The following is a 25,094-nucleotide window of genomic DNA, read 5'->3' on the forward strand; positions in this document are numbered from 1 at the left end:
AAAAATGGAACTACCCTTACATTATCCTGCATCTTAACATAAAGTATCCTATCTACTCATAGGGTACTTGAGTAGGACACAGAAATCCACCTCAGTCTTTTCAAGTGCTCCACAGCACCTTCTATATAGTAGCCCTACTTGTTCAATTTTTAATTGAAAGAAAAGATTCAGGGTGATTACAGCTTTTTACATTTCAAAACATTGCTGTCAGAAATGTTCTTTCCCCTGTCTTTTTGTAATTCCTATAAGTGGATTTACTGGGTGAAGGTTTTACATTTTTATATATAAATGCCTCCAAAGTTGGCATACCATTTTACACAACCATGATATAGTATGTGAGATGCCAATAACTTTTTAAAACAGGATAAAATCCTGATTAAATTATCCCTTTAACCATGTAGGTGTGCCTTAAAAATACTCTAAGAGGAAAAATTTGAAGCAATTAAAAAACTGTTCCAAAACTAGAAGTCATTTAGAAAAGTGTTTTTCAAACTTTGGGTTGCATCACATTAGTGGTTGTGAACTCAGTTGAAGGGATTGTGAAAATCCTTTTACACAAAAATTTCAGTATGCATCATGTGTAATAAAGAGTAAGTACTGTTTATGTGTGTGCTGGATTGTTAAGTAAATTGTTACCATAGGTCTTGGTCACAACAGTTTGAAAATAATTATAATTTTTAATTAACACAGATGTTTTAGCATCTCTCTCTGGGAAGAAAGCTAATAACTTTAAAGGGAAGGGACAGGTAATTTGGGTTGAAGTGGGGGTGTCTTTCTGAGTCTGCTCGGTCCTCTAGCAACACATGAGGGTAATGCAAGTTGGTCTGAGGCTTTTCGAAACTAAAATTAAACTGAGTGTTTTTGGACCAGGGTTTTAAATTTTTAAAAAATTATCTTAAAAAAAATCAAGGTAATGTTCAAATTTTAGTTGTCTTTGCTAACTCCTTCTTAGAAAGAGGGTAAAGCTGTATCAAATGAATATTAAACCAAAAACCTGGAAATATTTTCACCAGATTTAGTTTGACAGCATCTATTAACTATTTGTGACATATTAAGAGTTGATTTTTTATTACTTATAGAGTATTTCTTGCTATATCAAGAAATATCATGTTTCATTTTCACTCCAAAGTATATTGGCATTGTATTTCCCAAATACATTTGAAAACAACTGTTAACACCGGTGCTTTGTTTGGCAAACATCTGACACACTTTATTTTAAATGAAAAAGCAGATGGAGGGGGCGTACAGTTGAGATTTCCTTTGCCAATAGATAACTTATGTTATTATTACTGTCATTTATCTCTTTGCAAGAATTTTAAAGAAATGATTCCTGCTTTTGGAGTTGTCAGGCTACTCATCATCGTTCTTATAAGTAAGTGTGTTTTGTGAATACTTCACATCTTCAAGTTTATGGGTTCAACCTTCAGAAGGCCTTATTTCCCAAACACACCCTACACGCCTGATGGACATGTAGGATGACGGTTAGTCCAGAGTCTGAAACAGTGGTTTGGCTACTAGCCCGAAGTAGAAAGATATGAGTGGAATTTTCACAGACCCTGGTGGGTGGTTCTTAGAGGTGCCTGTTTCTGGGGTGTGGGGAGTTAATAGAGTACGGCTCGAGGTACTCCGTCCACTTCATCCACAATACCATCACTTATGTTTTTATTTTTTAAAAATTTTTATTGGAGTATAGTTGATTTACATTGTGTTACTTTCTGCTGTCATTTGTTTTTTAATTAAATTTTAAAAATTAATTATTCAACTTTACTTATTTTGGTTGTGCTGGGTCTGTGGCCACGTGGGCTTCTCTCTAGTTATAGGGGGTGGGGGCTACTCTCTAGTTACAGCGCTTGGGCTGCTCATTCCAGTGGCTTTTCTTGTTGAGGAGCAGGAGCTCTAGGATGTGCGGGCTTCAGTAGCTGCGGTTCTAAGGCTCCAGAGCACATGCTTAATAGTGGTGGTGAATGGCCTTAGTTGCTCCATGGCACGTGGGATCTTCCCAGGCCAGGGATCAAACCCGTGTCTCTTACAGTGGCAGGTGGATTCTTTACCGCTGAGCTACCAGGGAAGGCCTATTTATTCCTGACTGTGTGGGCTCTTCATTGTGGCGCGAGGGCTTCTCTGGTTGTGGTGTGTGGGCTCAGCGGCCCTGTGGCATGCGGGATCTTCATTCTCCTACCAGGGATCCCACACCCTCTGAACTGGGAGCCAGATTCTCACCCGCTGGACTACCACAGAAGTCCCTGTCATTTATTTTTTATACACTGGATTTTTCTCATTCATAAACTACTTTCTGTATACGATTTTGTTTGAAAGGGAAAACTTAAAAGCTATTCAGGTTATCCATTTTATTCTTCAATTTCTGCATTTTCAGATTAAAAACGGGACTGATCTAGGATGTAAGCATGGAGTGGTGGCTGAGGACTGAAGACCTGAGCAGAGGTGGAGGAAGAGAGGGGTCAGGGAATCGGGGATGACTGACGTGGCTTTGGAAATCTCAAGAATGGTAGCGGGGAACGACACGCTCAAGGAGCTTAGGAAGCCTCATTCTGGAGAAGAGGTGAAATTTAGGTGGGTCTGAAAGTCAGGAGTTTGGATAATGGCAGGCCATACAGAGCAGAAGCAAACAAGAGCAAAGGCAGGGCTTGTAACTTGTATTTACCAGCCTGCTCCTGCTGCAGCTCTGTCTGCACAGAGGGTGTGGGGAGAAGGCTGACCTTAAGGCTCAAACTTGAAGACAAAGACAGAAGTGACATTTGATACAGGCTACTTTTGGCTGTCAGGGCTTCCCAGGTGGTGCTAGTGGTAAAGAACCTGCCTGCCAATGCAGGCAACGTAAGAGACGTGGGTTCGATCCCTGGGTTGGGAAGATACCCTGGAGGAGGGCACGACCCATTCCAGTATTCTTGCCTGGAGAATCCCATGGACAGAGGAGCCTGGTGGGCTACGGTCCATGGGTTGCAAAGAGTCTGACATGACTGAAGAGACTTAGCACACGAGCGTGCAATTTTGGCTGTCCACATAGGAGGAAAAAAATGATCCTGCAAATTGATATCAAGTGTTCCAAAAAGAGACTTAGGTTTAGTTTATGAATGGCATAATTATAAAACAGTATTTCACCCAGATAGAAAAGAAGTGACTTGTTTGTAGTTTATCCCATAGCATATGTAATGTTTTTCTCCATAGACATCTCTGAGAAATTTAAGAAGAGGGGAAGTAGTCAGCACAGGAAGGAGGGCAGGTGTCTGGGAGTTAGTTAAGAGGAGTCACTGTGTGGGCTGAGCTACCTGAGTTGTTAAGGGTCACAACCAGAACCAAGAACAAGCCCTTAGGCAGAAAAATATTCTTATACAAGTTACCTGGGTTTTCAGTTGCTCTGTTTCTTTCAAATAAGGACTTCTGTAAAATAAGCCTCAAACTCTCAGTGGGGAAATGATTTTAATTCTCTAATACTCTTTAATGGTGCAGTAAAAACCCTTTCCTCACGCACAAAGTTATCTCCAAATACACTTTATGTAACATTCCGTCATTCTTGAGGTAAGTAATACAGTCGCTGAATAATGTGTTTTTTTTTTTTTTTTTTGCAACTGACTCATACATGTTTATTGAGCTAAATCAATAGGGCACAAAAGAAGCTCAGAAACTTTCCGACAATACAGAAAAAATTATGGGCTCTTATCATATCCTACAAACACAGGTAGGACAGCTAACATCAACCTTCCCCACATGCCATTTTTTCTAAAAGTTCTTTGGCCTGGTTGGGGTTTCCCTGGTGGCTCAGCTGTAAAGAACCTGTCTGCCAATGCAGGAGATGCAAGATGCGGGTTGGATCCCTGGGTTGGGAAGATCCCTTGGAGAAGCAAAGAGCGATCTGCTCCAGCATTCTTGCCTGGAAAATTCAATGGACAGAGCCTGGCAGGTTACAGAACATGGGGTCCCAAAGAGTCAGACACAACTGAGCATGCATGCAGACACACCTACAACAAACTCCAGATTAATGAAACACAAATACATTTTAATTTTAAACACCCTTCCTTGGGAAAATTTATAGTTTTTTTTTTAATGGTAAATATTATTCTTAATTGTGAAGGACAGTTGGCCTTAAGGACTTCCTTCATTAAGCACCAATTTTTAAATGTGTTTTCTAACAAAGCAACTGAGCTTCCCTGGAAAAAGTTGGACATCTTGGTTTTCATCCTTCAAAAAAACCCATATAAAGCCAACTCCCTTAAAATGAGTGTTAGGTTTTACTGGATACTGATTTGGTTTACTGGAATAAGGGCTTCTTTTCAGGTGGGAAGACAGGTCTCAGTTTAGAGACCGCAGCAGTTTAGAAGTAAACTCCCCTTGGAAGCAGAAAGGGCCAGGCAGATCCAAGTCAGAAGGCAGGAGACAAAGGAATGGAGAAACTGACATGCTAAGAGTTACAGAGAGTTTTTGAAAGGAGGCCTCCTACTGTGAAAGTCTAGACCACAGTAACTGTTTCTAATAAGTCTTCCTTGTGGTGGTTTTCTTATGCTTTCCTAGCACTGTATCTGTTATTTATACTCCATCAGGAAATGCAAATGACTAAAAGACAATAATAGCCATGTTTATAGCATTTGGTGTGATAGTCATTTACAATTAAATTAATATTGAGTACTTCCTCGACCTCAATTCCTACCCAGTGACTTCAGGGTCAATATTATATTGAAAGGGAAGCCAGCCAGAACACATGGTCCTGATGCTATTTTCCCAAAGGCAAGGACTAGGTCTTTCCGTCTCCTAGGACACTCACTAAGTAGAGCATAGGGTATTGGGGGACGGGTGTGGAATGTGACAGTTGCAGGACATGTTTCCAAGCACACATGTAGGGCAGAGTTCTTCTAACCCAAGAAGCCTGAAAGGTCCTTTAGCATCACCAACATGACTTATTCAAGGAATGTCTAAGTTCTGGCTCTTACTGTTCCATTACTGACTGTGGAATCACTTCCTTTCTTGGGCTGCCTTCTGTATTCCTGATGGTAATTATGAAAGGGTTAATGGCTAGGCAGGTCTCACTAAGGGGGCCAAAGGTCCCCAAGCTGCAGGAGGAGATAAATGGCAAAGGATTTTTCTACATTCCTTTGCTCTGGCTTTAGCCAGGTAGGAGACTCCTTTAATTCTGTTGCAATCGGCTGTTCCTCAAAGTTACTTTTTCCCAACCTTGAGGGGCTGATTGCCCAACAAAACAATACATCTTACTCATGGGAATGTTTTTCTTAGGCTATGTTAATAAAACTATGTATCTTGCCCGGAGACATCTGGGTCCAGAGATGACTCCCCTTGTGTAGATATGTCTGTTGTGGGAGAGTGCACCCAGTACAACTCTCTGAGCCTTGAGGTGTTTCTTTTATCTATGATCAACAGCTTGCTAAAGCGTATAAGATGACTTGCAAAAAACTGGAAAGGGGCTACTCTCCTGCCCCCTTCTGAGGTCTATGTGAGAAGCTTTCTCTATCTCTTCTATACTTTAATAAAACATGGCTACACAAAAGCTCCAAGTGGTCAAGCCTCGTCTCTGGCTCCACATCAAAATCCTCTCCTCTGGAGGCCAAGAATCTGGGCATTGTTCACGGCTCAGAGCCACAAACTTTCATCTTGGGGGCTTGCTTGGGATCTTCAAGACAAGGTGTAAGCTTTCATCTTTTAATTTGGGGTGATTAGGTAGGTGAGAGTGAAGCCCTCCCAGTCAGACGGCGTAAGGTTCAAATCCCACCACTGCCTCAGAGCTATGTGGCCTTGGTCGAGTACTTAGCCTGTGTGTCTTGGTTTCTTTATGTATAAAACACCAGGTCTTTCCTCACTCGAGATGGTGCAATAGCAGTAATTAGTTTGTCTGCCTGCTTCTGTCTTTGCTTCTTTAGAGTATGTTTTCTATACGGCAGCAAGAATCAGCTTTTAAAAATGTGAGTCAGGGGGTTTCCCTGGTGGCTCAGTGGTAAAGAAATCACCTGCCAGTGCAGGAGACATGGTTCGATCCCTGATCAGGGAAGATCCCACATGCCATGGAGCAACCAAGCCCATGCGCCACAACGATCGTGCCTAGGGGGCTGCAATGACTGAAGCTTTGAGCCCTAGGGCCTGTGCTCAGCAAGAGAAGCGGCTGCAGTGAGAAGCCTGTGCACCGCAACTGGAGAGTAGCCCCCACTGGCCGCTCATGCATCAATGAACGCCCAGTACAGCCAATAAATAAATAAATAACTATTAAAAACCCAAGTCAGACATGTCACTTCTGTGCTCAAAAGCTTTGGAAGGGTAAAAGTCAAAGTCCTTACGAGGGTCCATAAGACTCGGTGTGATCTGCCATCTGCCATGGTTTGATTGCCTCACCTACTTTAGTCCAGAATCATCTGCAGGTCTCGGTAAAGCACAGGCTGTCGAGTCGTACCTGTCGAGTTTCTGGTTCAGTAAGTTTGGGGTAGCCCTGAGAGTTTTCATTTCTAGTAAGTTCTCAGCGAAGCTGGGAATCCCCAGTGGGAAAGGGAACCATCCTTTGAAAACCGTCGATGCCATCAGATCAACTGCTTTGGTATTCCTCACACACTCCAGGCACGGCTGGTCCTGCTTTAGGGACTTTGTACTTCAGTCTGCCTAGAAGGCTCTTTCAAAGGTCAGCATGGCTTGCTCCCTTATCCTCATCAAATGGCGTATTCTCCTTGGGATCCCTCCTGACTCTCCGGTTAAACACCACACCCTGCTCCCAGCATTCTCAATTTTCCTCTTTGTGCACTCTCTATAGCACTAAGCACCCTTTGACAATACTGTATGTTTTACTTATTCATTCGCCTTCCCCAGCTAGACTTTCAGTTCCATGAGGCAGTCTGATCTTTTCTTGGCAGTATATCCACCACCTAGAATAGTGGCTGGCACATTGGAGATCATTAATAAATACTCGTTGTATCAATGCATCTATAAAATGAGGTAATGACAGTACCAATTTCATGGCATTGTTGTGAGGATTAATGATACAAAGGTAGTACATGTAAAGTTCTTAGAACAGTACCTGGCACAGAGTAAGTCTCAATAAATGTTACCATTGCTAGCGGGGAACCAAAAATAACTGCTACGCTGTTGTGGAGATCCTGGGGCTTCATCAGGCTGTTTTCCCTTCTAGTTGTGTCGGACATGGGATTTGCTCTCTACAGACGGTTCTTTGTTCCTGCAAATGGGTCTCCGGTGAGTTCAGTTTATTATTTTTTAAATGAAAATTTGTTTACCTATGATATCAATAGCTAAAAAGGGTCACAAAATAGGGACAGCAACAATTCAGAGATTTAAAGCTGTCAGATTTCCATATGGAAGTTAAGAAAATTCCTGAGCAAACTGGCCTTTTGGGTTATCCTTTTCACTTCTCTCATAGCCCAGATAATTGGCTCTAGTTCTCTGCACCTGCTATACGGGTATCTATTCCAAAAAATGGGAGTGAAGGGACTTTACTGTCTATGGAGAATAAAATGCAGAATGGAAAGCAGCAATGATATGGGTCCAGATGAATTTATAATATAAAGAAAACTGACAAAGATTTCCAGTTTTATTTCAATTGGTTCCTGAATTTGGTAATTTCTGTCTGAGTATTTGTGTGTGTTATTACCTGTGTTTTAATTCAGACATTCCATTTATGTGGGATAGATTATGCTCCTGTAAAGAGCCCTCACTAATCTCAACTCTTACTTTCTTGGCTGGCCTTGTACAGAACCATCCTAAATTTAATGATGGCCTAGAAGAGAGACAGGATGGCTGTTGCGTGTACTCAAGAGTCAGTGAAATGACATTTCTTTTAGCTTTGCATGATGGAGTTCTGTTGTCTCTTTTGTCTTACTACCTTGCTGTTCAGACTTTTAAGACTCTTTGACTGGGATGGTATTTGTTCTCTAGTAAGAGAGATGCAGCTGAAATATACAATTAGCATTTTCTTCACTTATTTTCATTTTCCCCTTTTCTCCCAAGGTGTCTTTTGCAGCTCACATTGCAGGTGGATTTGCTGGAATGTCCATTGGTTATACCGTGTTCAGCTGCTTTGATCAGGCACTGCTGAAAGATCCAAGGTTTTGGACAGCGATTGCAGCTTATTTAGCTTTTGTTTTATTTGCTGTGTTTTTTAACATTTTCCTATCTCCAGCGAACTGACGCCCTTAACACAAACCAGTGAATAAAAAGGGCCATCTGAGGGGAAAAAAACAAAACTGGAGAACTCTCTATGAAGAAACAGAGAAGTCCCAGCAAACGCTAACAATTTGATAAAGAGAACACCCCTGAAGTTGTCGGTTTCAAAGACTGCTTACAAAAGGGGTTACGGTTTAAGGAAGGAGCTCTTCTGAGGGAATGAAGGGGAAGAGGAAGAGAGAAAAGGGAAGGGAAGTGAGAACCAGAGACTGGCTCTTTTCTAGGCATGCCATGTCAAGGGTATGCATTCTTTAAAAGAACTTGCTCTTAGGAGGATATGGTATAGAGATTGCTTGATAGAATCCACAAATAATGTACTGCTGATAATAAAAACTTTTCATATCTGTCAGACTACTGATTATCACTTTCCATCACTGTTTGAGTCAATAGGTCACTGTTTGGGGTGCTTTATGTGCATTATTGCTAATCTTTTTAACAACCCAGAAAGGCAGCTATTACTCTGCATCTTAGAGAGGAGGCTATGAGAACTCTTAAAAAAAAAAATCAAGTAATTTGTCTAAGAGGGGACAGGACTTAAATGTTACAAATGACAGGGCTTCCCAGATGGCTCAGTGAGTAAAGAATCCATCTGCAATGCAGGAGACACAGGAGACGTGCATTTGATTACTGGGTTGGGAAGATCCCCTGGAGGAGGGCATGTCAACCCACTCCAGGATGGAGAATCCCATGGACACAGAAGCTGACGACAGTCCATGGGGTCACAAAGAGTCGGCCATGACTTAGTAACTAAACAAAAAAGATGTGCTATTGTTTCCTTAACCATTCCTCTTATTGAACATTTAAGTTGCTGCTGATTTTGTACCATTACCAACAGTGCTATGTGATCACTCTAGTATGTATGGTGCGTCTTTGAGAATGATTGAACGAATGGGTATTTCAAGCATCCAGAAGCAGAAATGTTATGTTACTTTTGATAGATTTTAACTACCTCTTTTTTTTTTTGGCTGTGCCACACAGCTTGCAGGATCTTAGATCCCCAACCAAGGATTGAACCTGGACCACCACAGTAAAAGTTCTGAGTTCTAACCACTGGTGTGCGCGAAGTTGCTTCAGTTGTATTCAACTCTTTGCAACCCTATGGACTGTAGCCTGCCAAGGTCGTGTGTCCATAGGGTTCTCCAGGCAAGAATCCTGGAGTGGGTTGCCATGCCCTCCTCTAGGGGATCTTCCCAATTCAGGGATGGAAACTGGGTCTCCTGCATCTCCTGCACTGCAGCCAGATTCTTTACCGCTGAGTCACCAGGGAAGCCCCTCTAACCACTGGACGCCAGGGAATTCCCTAAATTACCTTTTAAATAGTTGTATCCATTTATATTCTTACTGATATTATATGACAGTAACCACTTCCTCATACATTTGCCAAAAGGTGGCTTTATAAATCTTGAAAAAATTTACATTTTGATTAAAAAATAATATTTTAATTCATATGTAACACTAATGAAGCATAGCATTTTAAACTTATTAACAATTTACTTATAATTTATATATTACACATAATATATAATTTATATAATATGTAATATACAAGTATGAATATATATATACATATTTCCTGATGAAAGGGTTGAATTTAAACTGAAAAGTAGCTATTAGATGGCAAAGAAGCCCAAGGAAGAAATATTTATCTGCCATCACCAACCCACCAGGTCAGTACTCTGGAGATCTTTAATGACCTAAAGTGCAGAGTATTTGTTAATAACAGAAAACTAGACAGAGAAACAGGATTCATCTAACTATGAAATCGGACATGACCCATTGATTATTAAGACTGATGACTAAGAAGTTATTATCTAGTTAGGTTATTTTGGTACTAGAAACATTGTTTACATTACCAAAAACACTGATATCTTTCTGGGTCTCCAGGGGGCAAAGTTACCATTAAAAAAGCACACATATGTCTGGCATTTTAAATTTGACATTTCTGAATAATAGAGGAACCATTTATTCAGCTTAATTTGGGGCTCATAGTTTTAGTCTTCTAAACTGTGCTGTATTAATTAGAAATATTGGAAATATTCTTTCTGTGGGCTGCCCAATAAGGTAGCAACTAGGCACATGTAGCTGTTTACATTTAATTAAAATTAAATGAAATTAAAAACTGTGTCTCTGTTACACAAGCCTTGTAGAAAGTACTCAATAGCTATGTATTAATAGTGGCCATCTTATTGAACAGTGCAGACAGTACTCCAACACTGCTGCAAAAAGTTCCATTGGATTAAAAAAACTTCCATTGGGTGGCGCTGTTTAAGAAGCAAGAATGAAGGCAGGGAGATTAAGTTCAGCTGATGGCTGACTCACTGCGCTGAACCAAACTGAATCTGCTCTACACCTGCAAAGGGACACATTCAGAAAACACGATGAAGATGGCTGTGGTATAACTTTTAAGCGTGATCTGCTTCAAATTTACCTAAATCAAGAAAGGTCTGTGTTAATCTCTCTGTCTTAGCTAACAAAGAGTCATTTGAAATATTTTTTTCTTTTGAATTTTATGGTACTGTATCTATGTATATTAGTATTCATGCTATTTGCTATGAAAGCTTTAGGACCTAAGATTTGAAGCTACATAACAGTACTTCCTCTTTCAGAAAATACTATGCACTTGTCCTTTCAGAAAAAAAAAAACAACTTTAATTTTCTTTGGTAATTTTAAAAGTAACGTGCTCATGGTAAAAGAAATTAAACATATATATAATTATAAAAAATTAAGTCAATTATTATCATTCTACCCATAGATAATCACAGTTAATATTTTGATGAATATCCTTCTAGGCTTTATTGTATGCATCTCTACATATAAGTAAATTTACAATATTGGGGCTTTATTATTCTGTTTTATAACCCGAATGTCACTGAAACAATATATCCAATGTCTTTTTATATTAGTATATATTTATTATCTCTACTGGTTGCATAGTACCATACTGTGGATGTATTATTATTTATATGTACAATATAGTCTTGTATTGATAATTATTTTGGATAGTTTCAAGTTATAGTTATTATAAACAGCAATAAGAATAATATCTTTGCTTATATTTTAAAGTGCTTTTGACTGTGGGTCAAAGAGTATACTGCTATTAACATAATAAAATCAAATACAAAATTTCTCTATTTCAGCAATACAGCTAAATTTTAGAAGGCTGACGCTTTTGCAACTCTTTTGAACTATATAAAGCTTTCAAAAAGGAACTAAAGACTCTAGAACTTGTTATTTAAAAAATCAAAACTTTCACTATTTGACATACCTAATTTACATAATTAAAATTATAAGAGAAAATAGGTGATTTCTTAATATCTCTTTCATAAAAACTTCAAGTGTGTTTAGAGAAGAAAAATAAGTTTAGTAAAACAGTTAAGAGGTGACTTTAGAACCACATTGATCTTTGAATACCAGTTCTAGCTGTGTGATCTTGGGTAATTTAAGGTGTACCTCAGTTTCCTCATCTGTAAAATGGGGAAACAATATACCTAGCTTACAGGAGTTTTGTGATGGATATATCTTGTAGCTATAATATCCCATTATGTTGTTTGATTGTGTAACATTTCCCTTTCTATGAGGAATACAGGACATGCATTTACATATTAAATGAAAATGAATGAAAACATTCCCCCATTTTTTTCTTTCCTTAGAGATGTATTTCCTCTTAGATATCCCAGGGTATCAGCTCTAACATGGAACCTACTGGCTGATAATCCAAGCATCTAAACTATAACTTGCCCTAATGCTCGCTCCACAAAGCAAGCTATATGTCTTAAAAGGGTCCAATACTGTTGTAATGAAAATTTCTATAATACTACCAACATACCAATGATCCAAGCAATATATAATAACATCCTCATAACAATTTTTCATAGCAAAGTACAGTAATAATTACATAAATATTCATAAATATTTTTACTGAAATGATTTCTGAAAATGCTCAAAAACTGCAAGAAACTAGAATTTAGACATTTAAATGTGGATTAAAAAACTGATCTAAATTATAGCAAGAGCCAGATCTGTTTCCTTCAGTTTCATAAAATGCTGTACCTTACTGGATTATGAAATGAAACACATGCCTTTTCCTTTGTACATAAATGAGATTTTAAAATCACTGACATTGGTCACAGCTTTCATATAAAATAATCTTAATAAATAGGTTTGTAAGATCAAGTCAGTAGTCTTAGGAACCTCTCTAAGAGTTCTCAGTTTAAAATAACAAAGCAAAAAGCCAAGTAAGACTCCTTTCTTCCAGGAACTCCTATAATTCTATTCTTCATAGGGAATACATACACCCCTCCTCCAGTTATCTTTTTTCCCCCCACTGCATTATAAGGTCTAAATGTAAGTGACCTCCTATTCTTGACATCTTAAACATATTCTTGGTAACATATTATTACAACTTTATAGGGAAAAAAGAGAGCAACCAGCATGCTGAAAGAGTGATGCTTTGTTCATATTTTGGCCACAGGTTTGCTTAAGAAATAGCACACGCTTCAGAAATGGAAGAATGTATCTGCCTCCTATTTGGTGGGGTTCAGAGATAAGATGACTGACTAAATAAACATGGGGGACTGGAATTTCCTTGGAGGCATCCTGGAGGAGGTTCACATCCACTCCACCGTGATTGGAAAGATGTGGCTCACCATCCTGTTCATATTTCGAATGCTTGTACTGGGGGTAGCAGCTGAAGATGTCTGGAATGATGAGCAGTCGGGCTTCATCTGTAATACAGAACAACCCGGCTGCAGAAATGTATGCTATGATCAGGCCTTCCCTATCTCCCTCATTAGATACTGGGTTTTGCAGGTGATATTTGTGTCTTCACCATCCCTGGTCTACATGGGCCATGCTTTGTACCGGCTAAGAGTTCTGGAGAAGGAGAGGCAGATGAAGAAGGCGCAACTGAGAGGTGAACTGGAGGAGGTAGAGCTTGAAACACCTGGGGATCGGAGGCGACTGGAGGAAGAACTGTGTCAGCTGGAGCAAAGGAAAGTAAATAAAGTTCCACTCAGAGGAACCTTGCTTTGCACTTACGTGATACACATTTTCACTCGCTCTGTGGTTGAAGTTGGGTTCATGATTGGACAGTATCTTTTATATGGATTTCACTTAGAGCCTCTATTTAAATGCCACGGCCACCCATGTCCAAATACAATTGATTGTTTTGTCTCTAGACCCACAGAAAAGACGATATTCCTATTATTCATGCAATCCATAGCGACTGTTTCACTTTTCCTCAATGTTTTAGAAATTTTCCATCTAGGTTTTAAAAAGATTAAAAGAGGGCTTTGGGGACAATATAAATTGAAGGATGAACATAATGAATTTTGTACCAAGTCAAAACAAAACCTTGCCAAATATCAAAACACATCTGCAAACTCACTGAAACGCCTCTCTTCTGCACCCGATTATAGTCTGTTGGTGGACAAGCAAACACACACAGCAGCGTATCCTAGTTTAAATCCCTCTGCATTTCAGACAGATCCTGATAACCATATTGGAAATGATGACAAAGGCATTTTGGATGAACAGGAAACTCTACTTTCTGAGATGTGCACATTTAGTACGGCCTGTGGTCATCTTCAAAATATCAGCTCAAGTAATAAAGAAGACACTCACAAACTACCTGGAAAAGAAGTTAAGGGTAACCAGTTGAGGGGAAAAAGAGAAACTGATGGCAAAGACAGCAAAAGAAATCACTACTTTAAAGGTCACTGTTCTAGTCCAGGTGATGCTATAGAGCTTAACAACCACGTGGGACAGTCAACCCAAACAGCTTTCTCTCTGCCAGCTAACTGCACCTGGAAACGGAAGTGGCCCCGGGCTACCCGGGGTCCCTCTGCAGAAAATGAAAACCAGGCATTACCTCCTAAAGGTAACCTCAAGGGCCAGCTCAGGGAGAGCACAACCAGAACCCTTCCTCCTTCACAGGGAGACTTTCAACCACCTGACATTCCAGACACTCCTGATTCTTTGGGAGGGCTGTCCTTTGAATCTGAGTTGGTCAGAACCTGCACTAACCCTACCGCTTGTACTCCAAATCATTTAGTGTCACTGACAAACAACCTCATTGGAAGGCGGGCTCTCACAGACCTTCAGATCTGAACATCCGTTGGCGCTTAGACATTCTACATATTACATTATTACAGAAGTAGTCTAGTGATGGTGGAGCACAGAAAAAATAGGGCAGCTCTAAAGACCAGCTGTTTAGACAAACGACTACAAATCCATTTTAAAAAGGGAAAATGGCTCTAGTTCTGAACTGGGAAGGATCAGTTTCAAGTTTAAAGACACAGAGTTACCAAATCAGCTTTACTTTTTTGTGGGTTCCCTTCAGAAAAACACTGATTTTGGGAAAATCTATGTCAGAATGAAAGCTGAACAGAACCAGGTTTTTCCTTGAAGGGAAAACAGCCTTCGGAGATTTTTCTTGATCTATGTAATTCCCTCTTCTAGTTATTGATCTTATTTCTGGACATTGATTAAACTTTGTTTGCCCTTGCTTCTTAAAGTTTCCTTATGGACTGCAACCCGATGTGTCCTGGCTATAACCATCATGTTGCTTCTAGTAAATAAAACGTTAAAAAGATGTCGCTTTCTTTCACCAGTTTATAGCACCGTGATTCAGTGCCAGGATCCGAGTCTTGGCTCTACGACACTGGCCACCTAACCATTACAGTTTACTAACAGTGTCTACCTTAACGGGGATGGTGTGAGGATTAAAATAAGAAATACAGGTGTTTAACGCGCTGCCAGGCATACAGTAAGCGCTCAAAAGTGCTAGTTACTATTATTACATTACTGCTCACCCTCTGGAGACCCACATCAAGTCGGCCACAAAACAAGGGGACTCCAAACGTCAGAGCTGGAGCCCAAACAGACGATTCTAAGCATTCTTCCAGCCATTGGAAATGCAAGGGTTGCCCTCGACGGTCGCGCGCCCTCTTTCAAGACGAGAGTCGACAAACCAGTACCGGCCGGCGGCCACTGCTCCTGAGGTCCTAGTTGAGACGGGTCCGCCCACTCTCGGCGTCCGGAGTGAGTCCTCGCGCTCCAGGGCTCCGCAGGCCCCGCCCCCTGGCGCCACGCCCGTCTCTGGCCCCACCTGGACACTCGCCCCGAGTTACCAAAACCTAGCCTCCTACTAAGCAACCGAATCTTGGGCGAGGACCGGAAGAGGAAGGAGAGGCGAGGCTTCGCTAACCAGAGGGGCGGGTGCACGCAGCCTCCCTCGGCTCATCTCAGTATGGGGCATTCAGAGCGTCCTGGTCGCCATGAAAACAGGCCACACCCCGGCGATCCCGGCCCGGGGATCCCAAGTGCGCAGGCGCCCGTGCCCTTCCGCGCATGAGCAGTGCTGCTCCGAGCCCGCCAGCCACGGTCTCCGGCGCCAGCTACGCCGCTGCCGCTGTCACTATGGCCCATTACAAAGTGAGGGGGGCGCGGCGTGGCTGGGGGCGTGCGGGCGGTAGCCAGCCGCTGGTCGGCTCGGGTGGGAGTGGGGGCGTGCGCGCAGGTTTGGGGGGCTTGAAGTAGTGAGGCGCAGGCGGCGTTGCCGGACTCCCAGCGCCTTCTTCCTGCTCTGGCCCCCGGGCTTCGGCCACTGACCCGCCGTGTCTCCTCAGGCCGCCGACTCGAAGCGCGAGCAGTTCCGGAGGTACTTGGAGAAGTCAGGGGTGCTGGACACGCTGACCAAGGGTGAGTATGGGCCAAGAGAGGGTTTCTCATTGCCGTCGTCGTGTTCCTCGGCGCGGTGCCCCGAACGGGCCGTGGTGTGGGGCAGGAGGGGAACAGGAGGGACCCACCCCGGGTCCAGCGAGGTGGGCCTCGGGGGTCAGCGGGGACCGGCGCACTTCTGGCTGCCGGACGCTGCCCGGGTCGGGTAGCCTCACCCTCCCCGTGGTGAGTAAAACTCTTGCAGCTGTTGCAAAGTCCCTCCAACTTCCGTTGCTCTGCCTCTAGCCGCCGCAGTGAGCATGTTGCTAGAGAGCTTGGGAGAGCCCAACTCCTCTCTGCTGACAGTTTTTCCCGAGCCCTCCAAATCCTGTACAGAAACATTTTCCCTCGAACAAAGGACAAATGGGGAAATGACCAGATTTGAAAGCAGCTTATAAAGTAACTAAGTGAACCTATTCCCTAAAATAGCTCTTTGGATGTGTCTTTTCAACTGAACTCCGTTTTGTAGTCTATATCAACTCCTACATTGTGCATATTTCATAATTAAGGTAGAATTACAGTTTAAAGAACGTGACGACACATCAAAATGGTTCTATTGTTTTCACTTTTTAAAATGAAAGTCGTTACACTGTATCTCAATCTATAGTTCAAGATCTAAGTAGATGAATAAGGTGATTGACACTGGACGGTTCCAAGAGCTAGTGTGGGTACTGCTTATTTCATCAGCTAGGCAGTAAGGCGAATGCTGTTATCCATCACTCAGCTCACTGACTGGGCCTTTCAAGGGTGTGAAACAGAAGAGCTTGCAGGGATGATGATTTCGGTCCATATGAGAAGTATAGTTTAGGTATCTGGAAATACTTTGGTACCTGCTCTTTGTCCAGAAGCAAAAGTTAGGAGAAAACTCTGGGAGAATAACAACTCTGGGTCTTAGCAGAAAGCAGGGCTTTTAATTCTCAAGCCTGGGTTGGTCATTTTGAATTGCTACCTACCTTAGGTTCAATTTCCTGTCTCTTTGCAAATTTCAGTCAACATTAAGGGAGTGTGAAAGTACTGTGCTGTCATCCTGGAAAGTATCACACTATTAGAATTTCATGGACCTCCCTCTCCCCTCAAAAAACTCCACAAGCACATTTCTTTCATTTATTTCGCCATTTTATTCAGGTGTCTGTTATAGGCACTGAGTATACAACGGTGGGGGTGGGGAAGCCTGTGCTCTAAATGAACTTACATCCTAGTTGGGGAAGACAGATAATAAACACAGAATGTCAACCAGTGGTAAGTGTTGTGAAAAGAACATTGCTGACAGAGTGATGGGTGTGGCATTTTACCTAGGGTGGTGGGGGAAGGCCTCTCTTAAGAAAGTAACCTTTGAACAAAGACCTGAAAGAAATGTGCTGTTGAGTTTCAGGAAGTGTAAGAAAGCCAGAGTGGCTGGATGGAGTAAATGAAACATACATTGGTAAAGGGTAGAGAAGTGGCCATTGTAGGAGGTAAATGAAGATACTAAGGCTTGTGGCCATACCTGGTTTCCTTTATGAAAAACTAAACCTTTGGAGGCTCCTTTTCCTTCGCTGACATCTACTGGTATTCCCCCTCAACCTTCCCGGGTTTTCAATTTCTTAAGTAATACCAGACAACAGAGTATCTACTGATATGATTATTTAACATTTGATTTTGTGTACTTGATACAGATATAATTTTTATCCAGCTTATTTCCAAGAGGATTTGAAACTGCTTCTAACATTAAAACACTATAAGGATGGCTAAAGATAAGTCATTTAGAAGAAAAGGCATTTTAGTTATCTTGAGCACTGTATCAACCTCTAAAAATCCTGGCTGCTAAGACAAAAAGGGAAACATTGGGTATAGAGTTCTTGTCTGTTTAAAAGGAAGTATATTTCATCTATAGAAAAACACAGGAAACTTGACATTTACATTATGTTCTGTAATTACCAAACTTGTAAGTACCACTGTCAGAAATTTAGAAGCTAAAAGAAAGGGTAGGAGAAAAAGAGGAAGAAAGGGTAAGAATATTTATGTCTTATAAAATTAGAATTTGGTAGGGATCAGTGGGAATTAATGGAAAAAGAAACATAGGGTTGAGTATATAGTTTGAAGAAAAAGGTAGTAAGTAGAGGAATAAAGTGTCCTGTAACACTGAAAGAAGAGGGAAGGAGAGGAGAGGGTAGTGGTGACATAAATAAGCCAAGTTCTCAAAAAATAGTGCTGTAAATACGTTTAAAAGTTTAACTATCAGAACTTAATGTAAGTTGTTTGTAGTAGTTGACCATTTGATTTTTTTATGATGTCTAAATTATTTTGATGTTATTAAAACTAAAAGAGCAAAGCATGTTAAGTTGGTTTACAGGAGTTCTTAACTTGGGGCCTAGATATGCATGTTTTTTGTATATAGTTACAGCTTTTGGTCTTTGATCAGATTGTTCAGAATTTTGTGCACAAAAACTTAACCACTGATTTAGAGAGATTTTTATCTGAGTTACTACTCAGATCCTAGAAGGAATGTGTTCAATAGACGATGAAAAACGTAGTGCTGACATGAATTACTGGATATGAAACCACTAAAGTATGTATTTTAATTTGAGCACTTTGATTACTGGTAGTTTTTGGTTGGTGGTTATTTAGCATGTAGTGTGTGAAACTTCATTCTTGAAGTGTATTTTGGATTCAAAGCTTTCTTCCAACAATTAACCACAGCCTTATTGATTCTCTAAAAATTTTTCTCAAATGTATCTACCTTGTTTTCATCCCTTTATTACTCTAGTACAGGTCACTTCTCTTTTTTTTTTTTGGTGATGGGGGGGATGTCACGTGGCATGCAGGATTTTAGCTCTCTGACCAAGGATGAGCCCATGCCCCCTGTAGTGACAGCTTGGAGTCCTAACCACTGGACAGCCAGGGAATTCCCAGGTCACTCTCTTTTTAAACTGATTAGCATGTTGTTGTTTAGTTGCTAAGTTATGTCTGAGACTCTTGTGAGCCTATGAACTGTAGCCCGCCAGGCTCCTCTGTCTGTGGGATTTTCCAGGCAAGAATACTAGTTACCATTTCCTTTGCTAGGGGATCTTCCCCACCCAGGGATTAAACCCCATCTCCATTAACAGGCCGATTCTGTACCACTGAGCCATAAATGCTCTTCCTGCGTTTAAATCGTTGTGCCCCTGTTTTAGCCTACTTGACTCCACACAGGAGTCAAGAGTGATCCCGTCACTCCACCGCTTTAAAACTGTTTTAATTATATGCCATTTTGTTTTTAGGATAAAGGCCCGATTGAACTTGCAGGATCCTCCAGTCTACCTAACCACCTTTTCAGCTTCCTTTCAGCTCACAACTCCATCTAGCCACACTTGAATTTTCAGTTCCTGAATACATTGTTCTTTTGCCCTTGGCCTTCCCTTTTTATCTGAAACATTTATTGCCTAGGTCTTAGGTCTTATTTCCCTTCCCTGGGGAAGCCTTCCCTGGGCTGAGTTAGGTGTTCTTCCAGTGTGCTCCCATTACCCTTATTGATGCTTGATACTCTTTTGCACTAGACTGTAAAGACGTTGAGAACAGGGACCTTGTCTGTCTTGTTCACCATGGTATGTCCTAGCGATGTGTGTGGTGTATAATAGATGCTTAATATTTACTGAGGTATGGCATGTAACTTCGGCCATTTTAAGACTTTAATTTTTTTTTTTCTGCTTTTTGATTTGCAGTATTGGTAGCCTTATATGAAGAACCAGAGAAACCTAATAGTGCTTTGGAGTATCCTTTTCATTTTTCAAGTCAGAAAAAGGCCTTTATTGTATTGAAAAAGTTACTTTGAGTATTTGGATTTTGATCTCTGGGTAAATATTGGTGGTAGGGTTGGGATGACTCTCATCAGAGTTATTTCAATAGAGGGCTATTTCATTAGTTTTAATGAGCTCAAGTAAATCCTTAACTTTTATATTAGTTTTTTAAAGCATCACTTAGGAGCTGCTACCCCAGAAAATCCAGAAATAGAGCTGCTTCGCCTAGAATTGGCAGAAATGAAAGAGAAATATGAAGCTATTGTAGAAGAAAATAAAAAACTGAAAACAAAGGTAAAATTTTTGAAAGAATTCATGTTAAAAGTAATTTCACCTTTAATGATTATATGATCAGAACCTCACTAAAATGGACAGTAGAGGAGGGAGGAGGGCAAATATCAATCTCAGCTAACTGCAAGGAGAAGCTTATACCCTGTCTAGAAAACCACAAGCAAATTGTAAACAGGATGAGCAAAGTGTGGTCAAGAAGAGGTTCTTGGGAACCTTCATCAACAAAAAGATGAAAATACTGGTGAAGAATACTGGTTTGTAAGTAAATGGAAATTTCTGGGAGTCTTAGGCAGTTAAGTAGGTCAGTATGGGGCCACTGCTTTGCGAATGGCACCCCTTAAGACTGCAGTGCATGATCTGTATAGTTATGTGGTGGCCCTGAAATGTGTTCACTGTAAACTTGTTTGCACTTAAGCTCTGCACATTTGTTTGCACTTAATTTTGTCTAGTGCTGAAGTTTTTTCTTTGTTTAAACTCCCATGAGAATTTTCATAAACTTTTTAGTCAACTAAGCCTTTGAGGTTTTACCGCATTCTGAATCACATTTCACATGACTAGGCATTTCTCATAATGTGTTTTATCTTCTCAACAACTTTGTGAGATAAATGACCCAGGTACACAGACCATTTTATAGGTGAGGAAACTAAAGCACAGTGAAGTCTAGCTTCTCAAATCTGACAGCTAATTGGAACAACTCATATCTCAGTGTTCTTGCAGTAAACTACAGTTCGGTATAAGAGATCATTCAGTATCTTAAATTAGCCAAGATTCCAGTGTATAAATGCTAGATAACTTTTTTGGCACCTTTTACAGTCAAAGACATTAGCTGCTATTTCATTAACTGGCTAGGTTAATATATATCACATGCTTATTTTTTTTCTACTTTCTAGAAGAAAGTTTTCAGTAAACTTACGGTGGAGAGGAAGAAAATTCCTTTACTATATAAGCCACAACATCTTTGGGAAGATATGGATTATTGCATAGCAGATGTTTGTGCAGTGCAGTCATGAATGAGAATTAAATTTTAGTTTCCCAGTAATTTTTAAGGTTTATACAAAAAAAACTTTCACTAGGTTTGATTGTATTAGATACTAAAAAAAATCACTGGTTTAAAAAGGCTAGGATTTTATAAACTGATTCAGTCATTGAACAAAGTAGTTGACTCATTTTGTTACTGTTAAAAGTTTTCTTTTTTACCCAATTTAGAATAAAATTCACCTAAACACCTCTGTCTTTGCCCCCATAGCTTGCTCAGTATGAACCACCTCAGGAGGAGAAACGTGCTGAATAGGATTCATCTCAATTGAAAAGACACTGAAAAAAATGGTTTTGTATGACTCGAATAGTTTGTACAGTATATAATCTTTTCTGAACAGATGCTATAGCACTCTTTTAAATATGTTAAATTCACCTATCACACGTTAACTGTTATAAACACATATACTTAGAATCACCAATAAAAACTCAGTATAACTTTCTTTGGGTCTTAAAAAAGCAGGAGAATCAAAAGTGAATCCTGAAAGAAAAAAAAAAAATCTATAAACACAGCCATCAGATTCATTACCTTAAAAGACATTCTATCAGTCTGACTAGGAATGATGGTACTGGTTGTATTTTAGCCAAGGAAGTTTAGCACAGAGCTATTCCTTGGTTTAGCTCAGGATTATGAGCACAGGTACAGTCATTCTTTAAAATGAAGATGACACTGTTGTTTTATATTCTCTGTAGGCAGCTGGAGAGATCTGTGTGATATACGATGCTATTTCATAGGGGTCTGTCTCATGAATCTTCTGCTCTTGTCTATATTCGGTGGAACGAAGGACTCTTTGCCACCACTTTGCCTTAGATGACTGTGTGTGCCAGTGTGAACTCGGACACCACCTTTCCTTCTATGCAATCATGCCCTATCTGATAACGTTGCCTTGCTTTACTGGGCTTCCCTGGGTCCCAGCTGCACATTGGCTTTTCTGTGTTGTTTTTCAATTTCCTGTAATAGCAGTTGCCCTGACTGTAATTTATATAAACTTAAAGAGAATCACACTGTTCCCCTGCCTGCCTTAGTTGTTTAGCGGAACACAGAACAGAGGCAATATAAAATTCTGGGTTCACGCACAAGCCTAGATGACAAGGGGAATGAGCCATATATTGTGGAAAATTATAGTTTGTGGGTATAATTATATAGTGCTTTTTTCCCTCAAAGTATTTTTCTAGCTTTGAATTCATTTTATCTTCATTATCCCTGTGAAGTAGGTAGGCAAGTGTGAGGGGAGGTGGGGTGCTGAATCGTTAGGCCAAAGACTGATATGAATACCAATTATCTACCAATTGTAGAACCTTGGGCACATTAGTTAATTACTCCAAGATTCACTTTCCTCATCTGTTAAATGAAAATAATATCTGTGCTGCCTACCTCACAGGGTTGTTGTGAGGGTCAAATGGAATGTATGTGAAAGATTTGTAAATGGTAAAGCACTATATTCTTGTTTGTTAGTCCTTTTTCCTTTCTTGGAAGACCTACAGTCAGATGTTTTTGTGTTCCTCATCACTTATTTTCCTTATTGATTGACCAGCATTATTAAGAAGTAGCCCTATTTCATGTATTCTGTCCCCAGTGTTATAGAAGTGTCTATTTTTTGGTCAAAACACACAGAAAACAATACAGTGAAAGCTGGTTTTTAACTAGCAAAAGCCTCAGCACCTGCCAGAAGCTGTGACCAAGCCAATTATAAGGGCATTTTAATCAGTCACATTGGCAGGAATGTGGCAGTGGTCTGTCTCTTCCAGTCACAAGTTTGTTTTTGTAGGGGAGTCAGATATGGCTGGAAGAACACTGACTTGAATTGGTTTATCTTTTTACCAGTTTGAGTGCTTCCTACAGTGACAGCAGTGGGCTGAGTATTATAAAGATGAATGACTTGAAGTTAACTGTAAGACATGTATATAATCACAATGTGGGATAGGATGTGCTAAGAATGATAAATAATAATAAAACATGGCCTCATGGGGGGTTTTGGAAGAGAGGGAGACATGGCTTCTTTAAGCAGTTGGTGTGACAGTCCCTTTGTGGACAGGCAAGTAGAATTTTTTTCTGGCAGCCAACCCTCATTTGCTTTCTTCCCTAATGAGACTGTTATTTATGTAAATCAGGTGATTGTCTCCTGTGCCATGGGAATGGCAACCTGTGGGTTGGATAATCAGACTTCTGGGGGGAACTGACATGCTTACACTGCTGTATCAGTCAGTGCTATGTAAGAATTCAGGGTGAGCCTGGCCTCTGCAGGTCCTCTTCAACATTTCTATCAAGGATCTGGATGAAGACAGTATACATGATGCTCAATGGAGTTAAAAAAAAAAAAGGATCCGATCTGTTCAGTTCCTGCTGTTCCAGCTGCCTTATCTGTAAAATGTAGATTTCATATCTTGCCTATCTCACAAGGTGTTATAAGGATCAAATTAAATGTAATGGATGTAAAAAGTATCTTGCAAATTGTAAAGGACTACATATGGGTCAGATGGTAGTAATGCTAATTCTCTAACTGCCACAGAGTTGGAAGGGCTGGTGAGTAGACTATATGAGATGAGCTTGAAAATGATTCACAACTTGGGAGTGCCTAAACTTCACAGCCTAAACGAAAAAGTTGAAATATCAAGTCTTACGTTTAGGTTAAAAATGCAGCTGTACAGGCTTAGGCACTTAGGGAGCGCTGACAAAGTACTGGTTCCAGTGACTGTTAGTGTGAACCACTTACAGTCTGTGTATTTTTAAAAAAATTCCATTCTGGAAAGCATTAATAGAAATACTGTCCAGGTGCTAAACAGTCACCCTGAAGGCTCTATTGGTCCTTATTGTGTTGTAGGTGTCAGGCATTTGATGGATGTTGACCAGCTCAATTGCATATAAATGTGGAGAGTACATCTGAAACCACAAAGCTGTATTGTCCCATATGGTGGCCGCTAGCCGCATGTGGCAAGTAAAATTAAAATTTAGTTCCTGAGTCACACTAGCAGCAATTTAAGTGCTCAATCCACACTGGCTACTATGTTGAGCAGTATAGATGTGGAACATTTCTGTCGTCATTACTGTAGAAGCCCTGGCTGAGGTATGTTTTAATGTGGAACAGAGAAGACAGTGGGTAATGAAGACTGTAATCCAATATCTGAGGTGCTGTCATAAAAGAGATGACCACTGCTAATAGACTGTGGTGTATAAGCTCCAAGAAGCGATTTTTGGCCTGAATAAGAGACTTTCAAGCCAAGTTTTACCACAGTGGAGTTGTTTGCCTATTGAGACAGTGCTGCTGTCTTCCCTGGGCTCTACTGAAATGTACGCTGCAAATCTTTCATGCAGCGTCAGAGACGCTGTACAGTGGATTTTTAGGTGAGAGGTTGCACTAGATGACCTCTAAGGATGTCCTACCTTTAACTTCGAGATTCAGACGAAACCAACTTCCAGATTTGCACACCTGCTTTCCCTTCATAGTCAAAAAAGTTTCCTTGAAAGATCAATGCCACCACCCATGTCCACTCTAAGAGGAGGGCCCTCTTTGGTTAAATTTCCAATTCTAAAGCCGCCTTGTGAAGAGTAAAATTCCTCTAGCTTCCCCATATTTTGGTAACAAGCATTTGTTCTGGTTTGCTTTCATTATTCATTCCTTTGGTCTCTGATCTGAAGGAGGTCACACAAGATGCAATGTTCCACGAGGTGATGGAATTATTAAAGAAGTAGACACGGGGTGGGGAGGAGGGGGAGTCAGATCCTGATGAGTGTGAAACAGTAGCAGTATTTATTGTCCGTGATTTGCTGAAGAAAAGAGCGTAAGACATTCTAGCTTGCTAGCATTTGCTTTCCTATCAGGGTCCAGCTACCTGCTAGAACAAACTATCTCACCGATGCCTCTGCCTTGTTTGAGGTTTTGCCCTCACTCCGGCTAGCTCCTCCTCTCTACCTTTGAACATCTCAACCAATGCCATCCTTCCAGACCTGTTCAGACGCCAGCTCCTTAAAGATGCTCTCACCCACCCATGCCGAGCATTTTTATCTGCACCTTTGACCTTCCCACTTCCTATCTCATACAGAAGCTACTTACTCAGAGGTCCGATCTCCGTTAACCTTGGGGCAACTTGAGGGCAGGCAGGGTCCAAGG

The 25,094-nt window shown here is 40.7% G+C and overlaps 3 protein-coding genes across 4 annotated transcripts in view; all 3 read left to right on the top strand.

Moving 5' to 3' along the window:
• The window catches only part of RHBDL2 (rhomboid like 2), a 50,965-nt gene extending 42,427 nt beyond the window's left edge, over window positions 1–8,538 (top strand). The window contains exons 5-6 of the mRNA XM_065915992.1: window positions 7,136–7,197; window positions 7,969–8,538. Coding sequence (XP_065772064.1) covers window positions 7,136–7,197; window positions 7,969–8,148 — 242 coding nt within the window. The 3' untranslated portion in view covers window positions 8,149–8,538. The remainder of the gene's footprint in view (window positions 1–7,135; window positions 7,198–7,968) is intronic.
• On the top strand, window positions 1,311–14,654 carry GJA9 (gap junction protein alpha 9). Its single transcript, XM_065915991.1, has 3 exons — window positions 1,311–1,372; window positions 7,136–7,197; window positions 12,657–14,654. Exon 3 carries the CDS (start codon window positions 12,752–12,754, stop codon window positions 14,291–14,293), a length of 1,542 nt encoding a protein of 513 aa, XP_065772063.1. The 5' UTR covers window positions 1,311–1,372; window positions 7,136–7,197; window positions 12,657–12,751; the 3' UTR covers window positions 14,294–14,654.
• Window positions 14,655–15,542: 888 nt separating this feature from the next.
• MYCBP (MYC binding protein) lies at window positions 15,543–23,459 on the top strand. 2 transcript variants are annotated; one of them, XM_065916020.1, is made up of 5 exons: window positions 15,543–15,619; window positions 15,814–15,886; window positions 19,585–19,633; window positions 19,824–19,953; window positions 21,197–23,459. In XM_065916020.1, the coding sequence occupies exons 1-5, from the start codon at window positions 15,605–15,607 to the stop codon at window positions 21,239–21,241; spliced, it is 312 nt and encodes a 103-aa protein (XP_065772092.1). In that variant the 5' UTR covers window positions 15,543–15,604; the 3' UTR covers window positions 21,242–23,459. The 2 variants fall into 2 exon arrangements, with proteins under 2 accessions (XP_065772092.1, XP_065772083.1); XM_065916011.1 differs by lacking the exon at window positions 21,197–23,459 and adding an exon at window positions 20,841–21,179.
• The last annotated feature ends 1,635 nt before the right edge of the window (window positions 23,460–25,094 follow it).

The sequence above is a fragment of the Muntiacus reevesi genome, chromosome 1 (genome assembly GCF_963930625.1).
Source record: "Muntiacus reevesi chromosome 1, mMunRee1.1, whole genome shotgun sequence".
Classification (NCBI taxonomy): domain Eukaryota; kingdom Metazoa; phylum Chordata; class Mammalia; order Artiodactyla; family Cervidae; genus Muntiacus; species Muntiacus reevesi.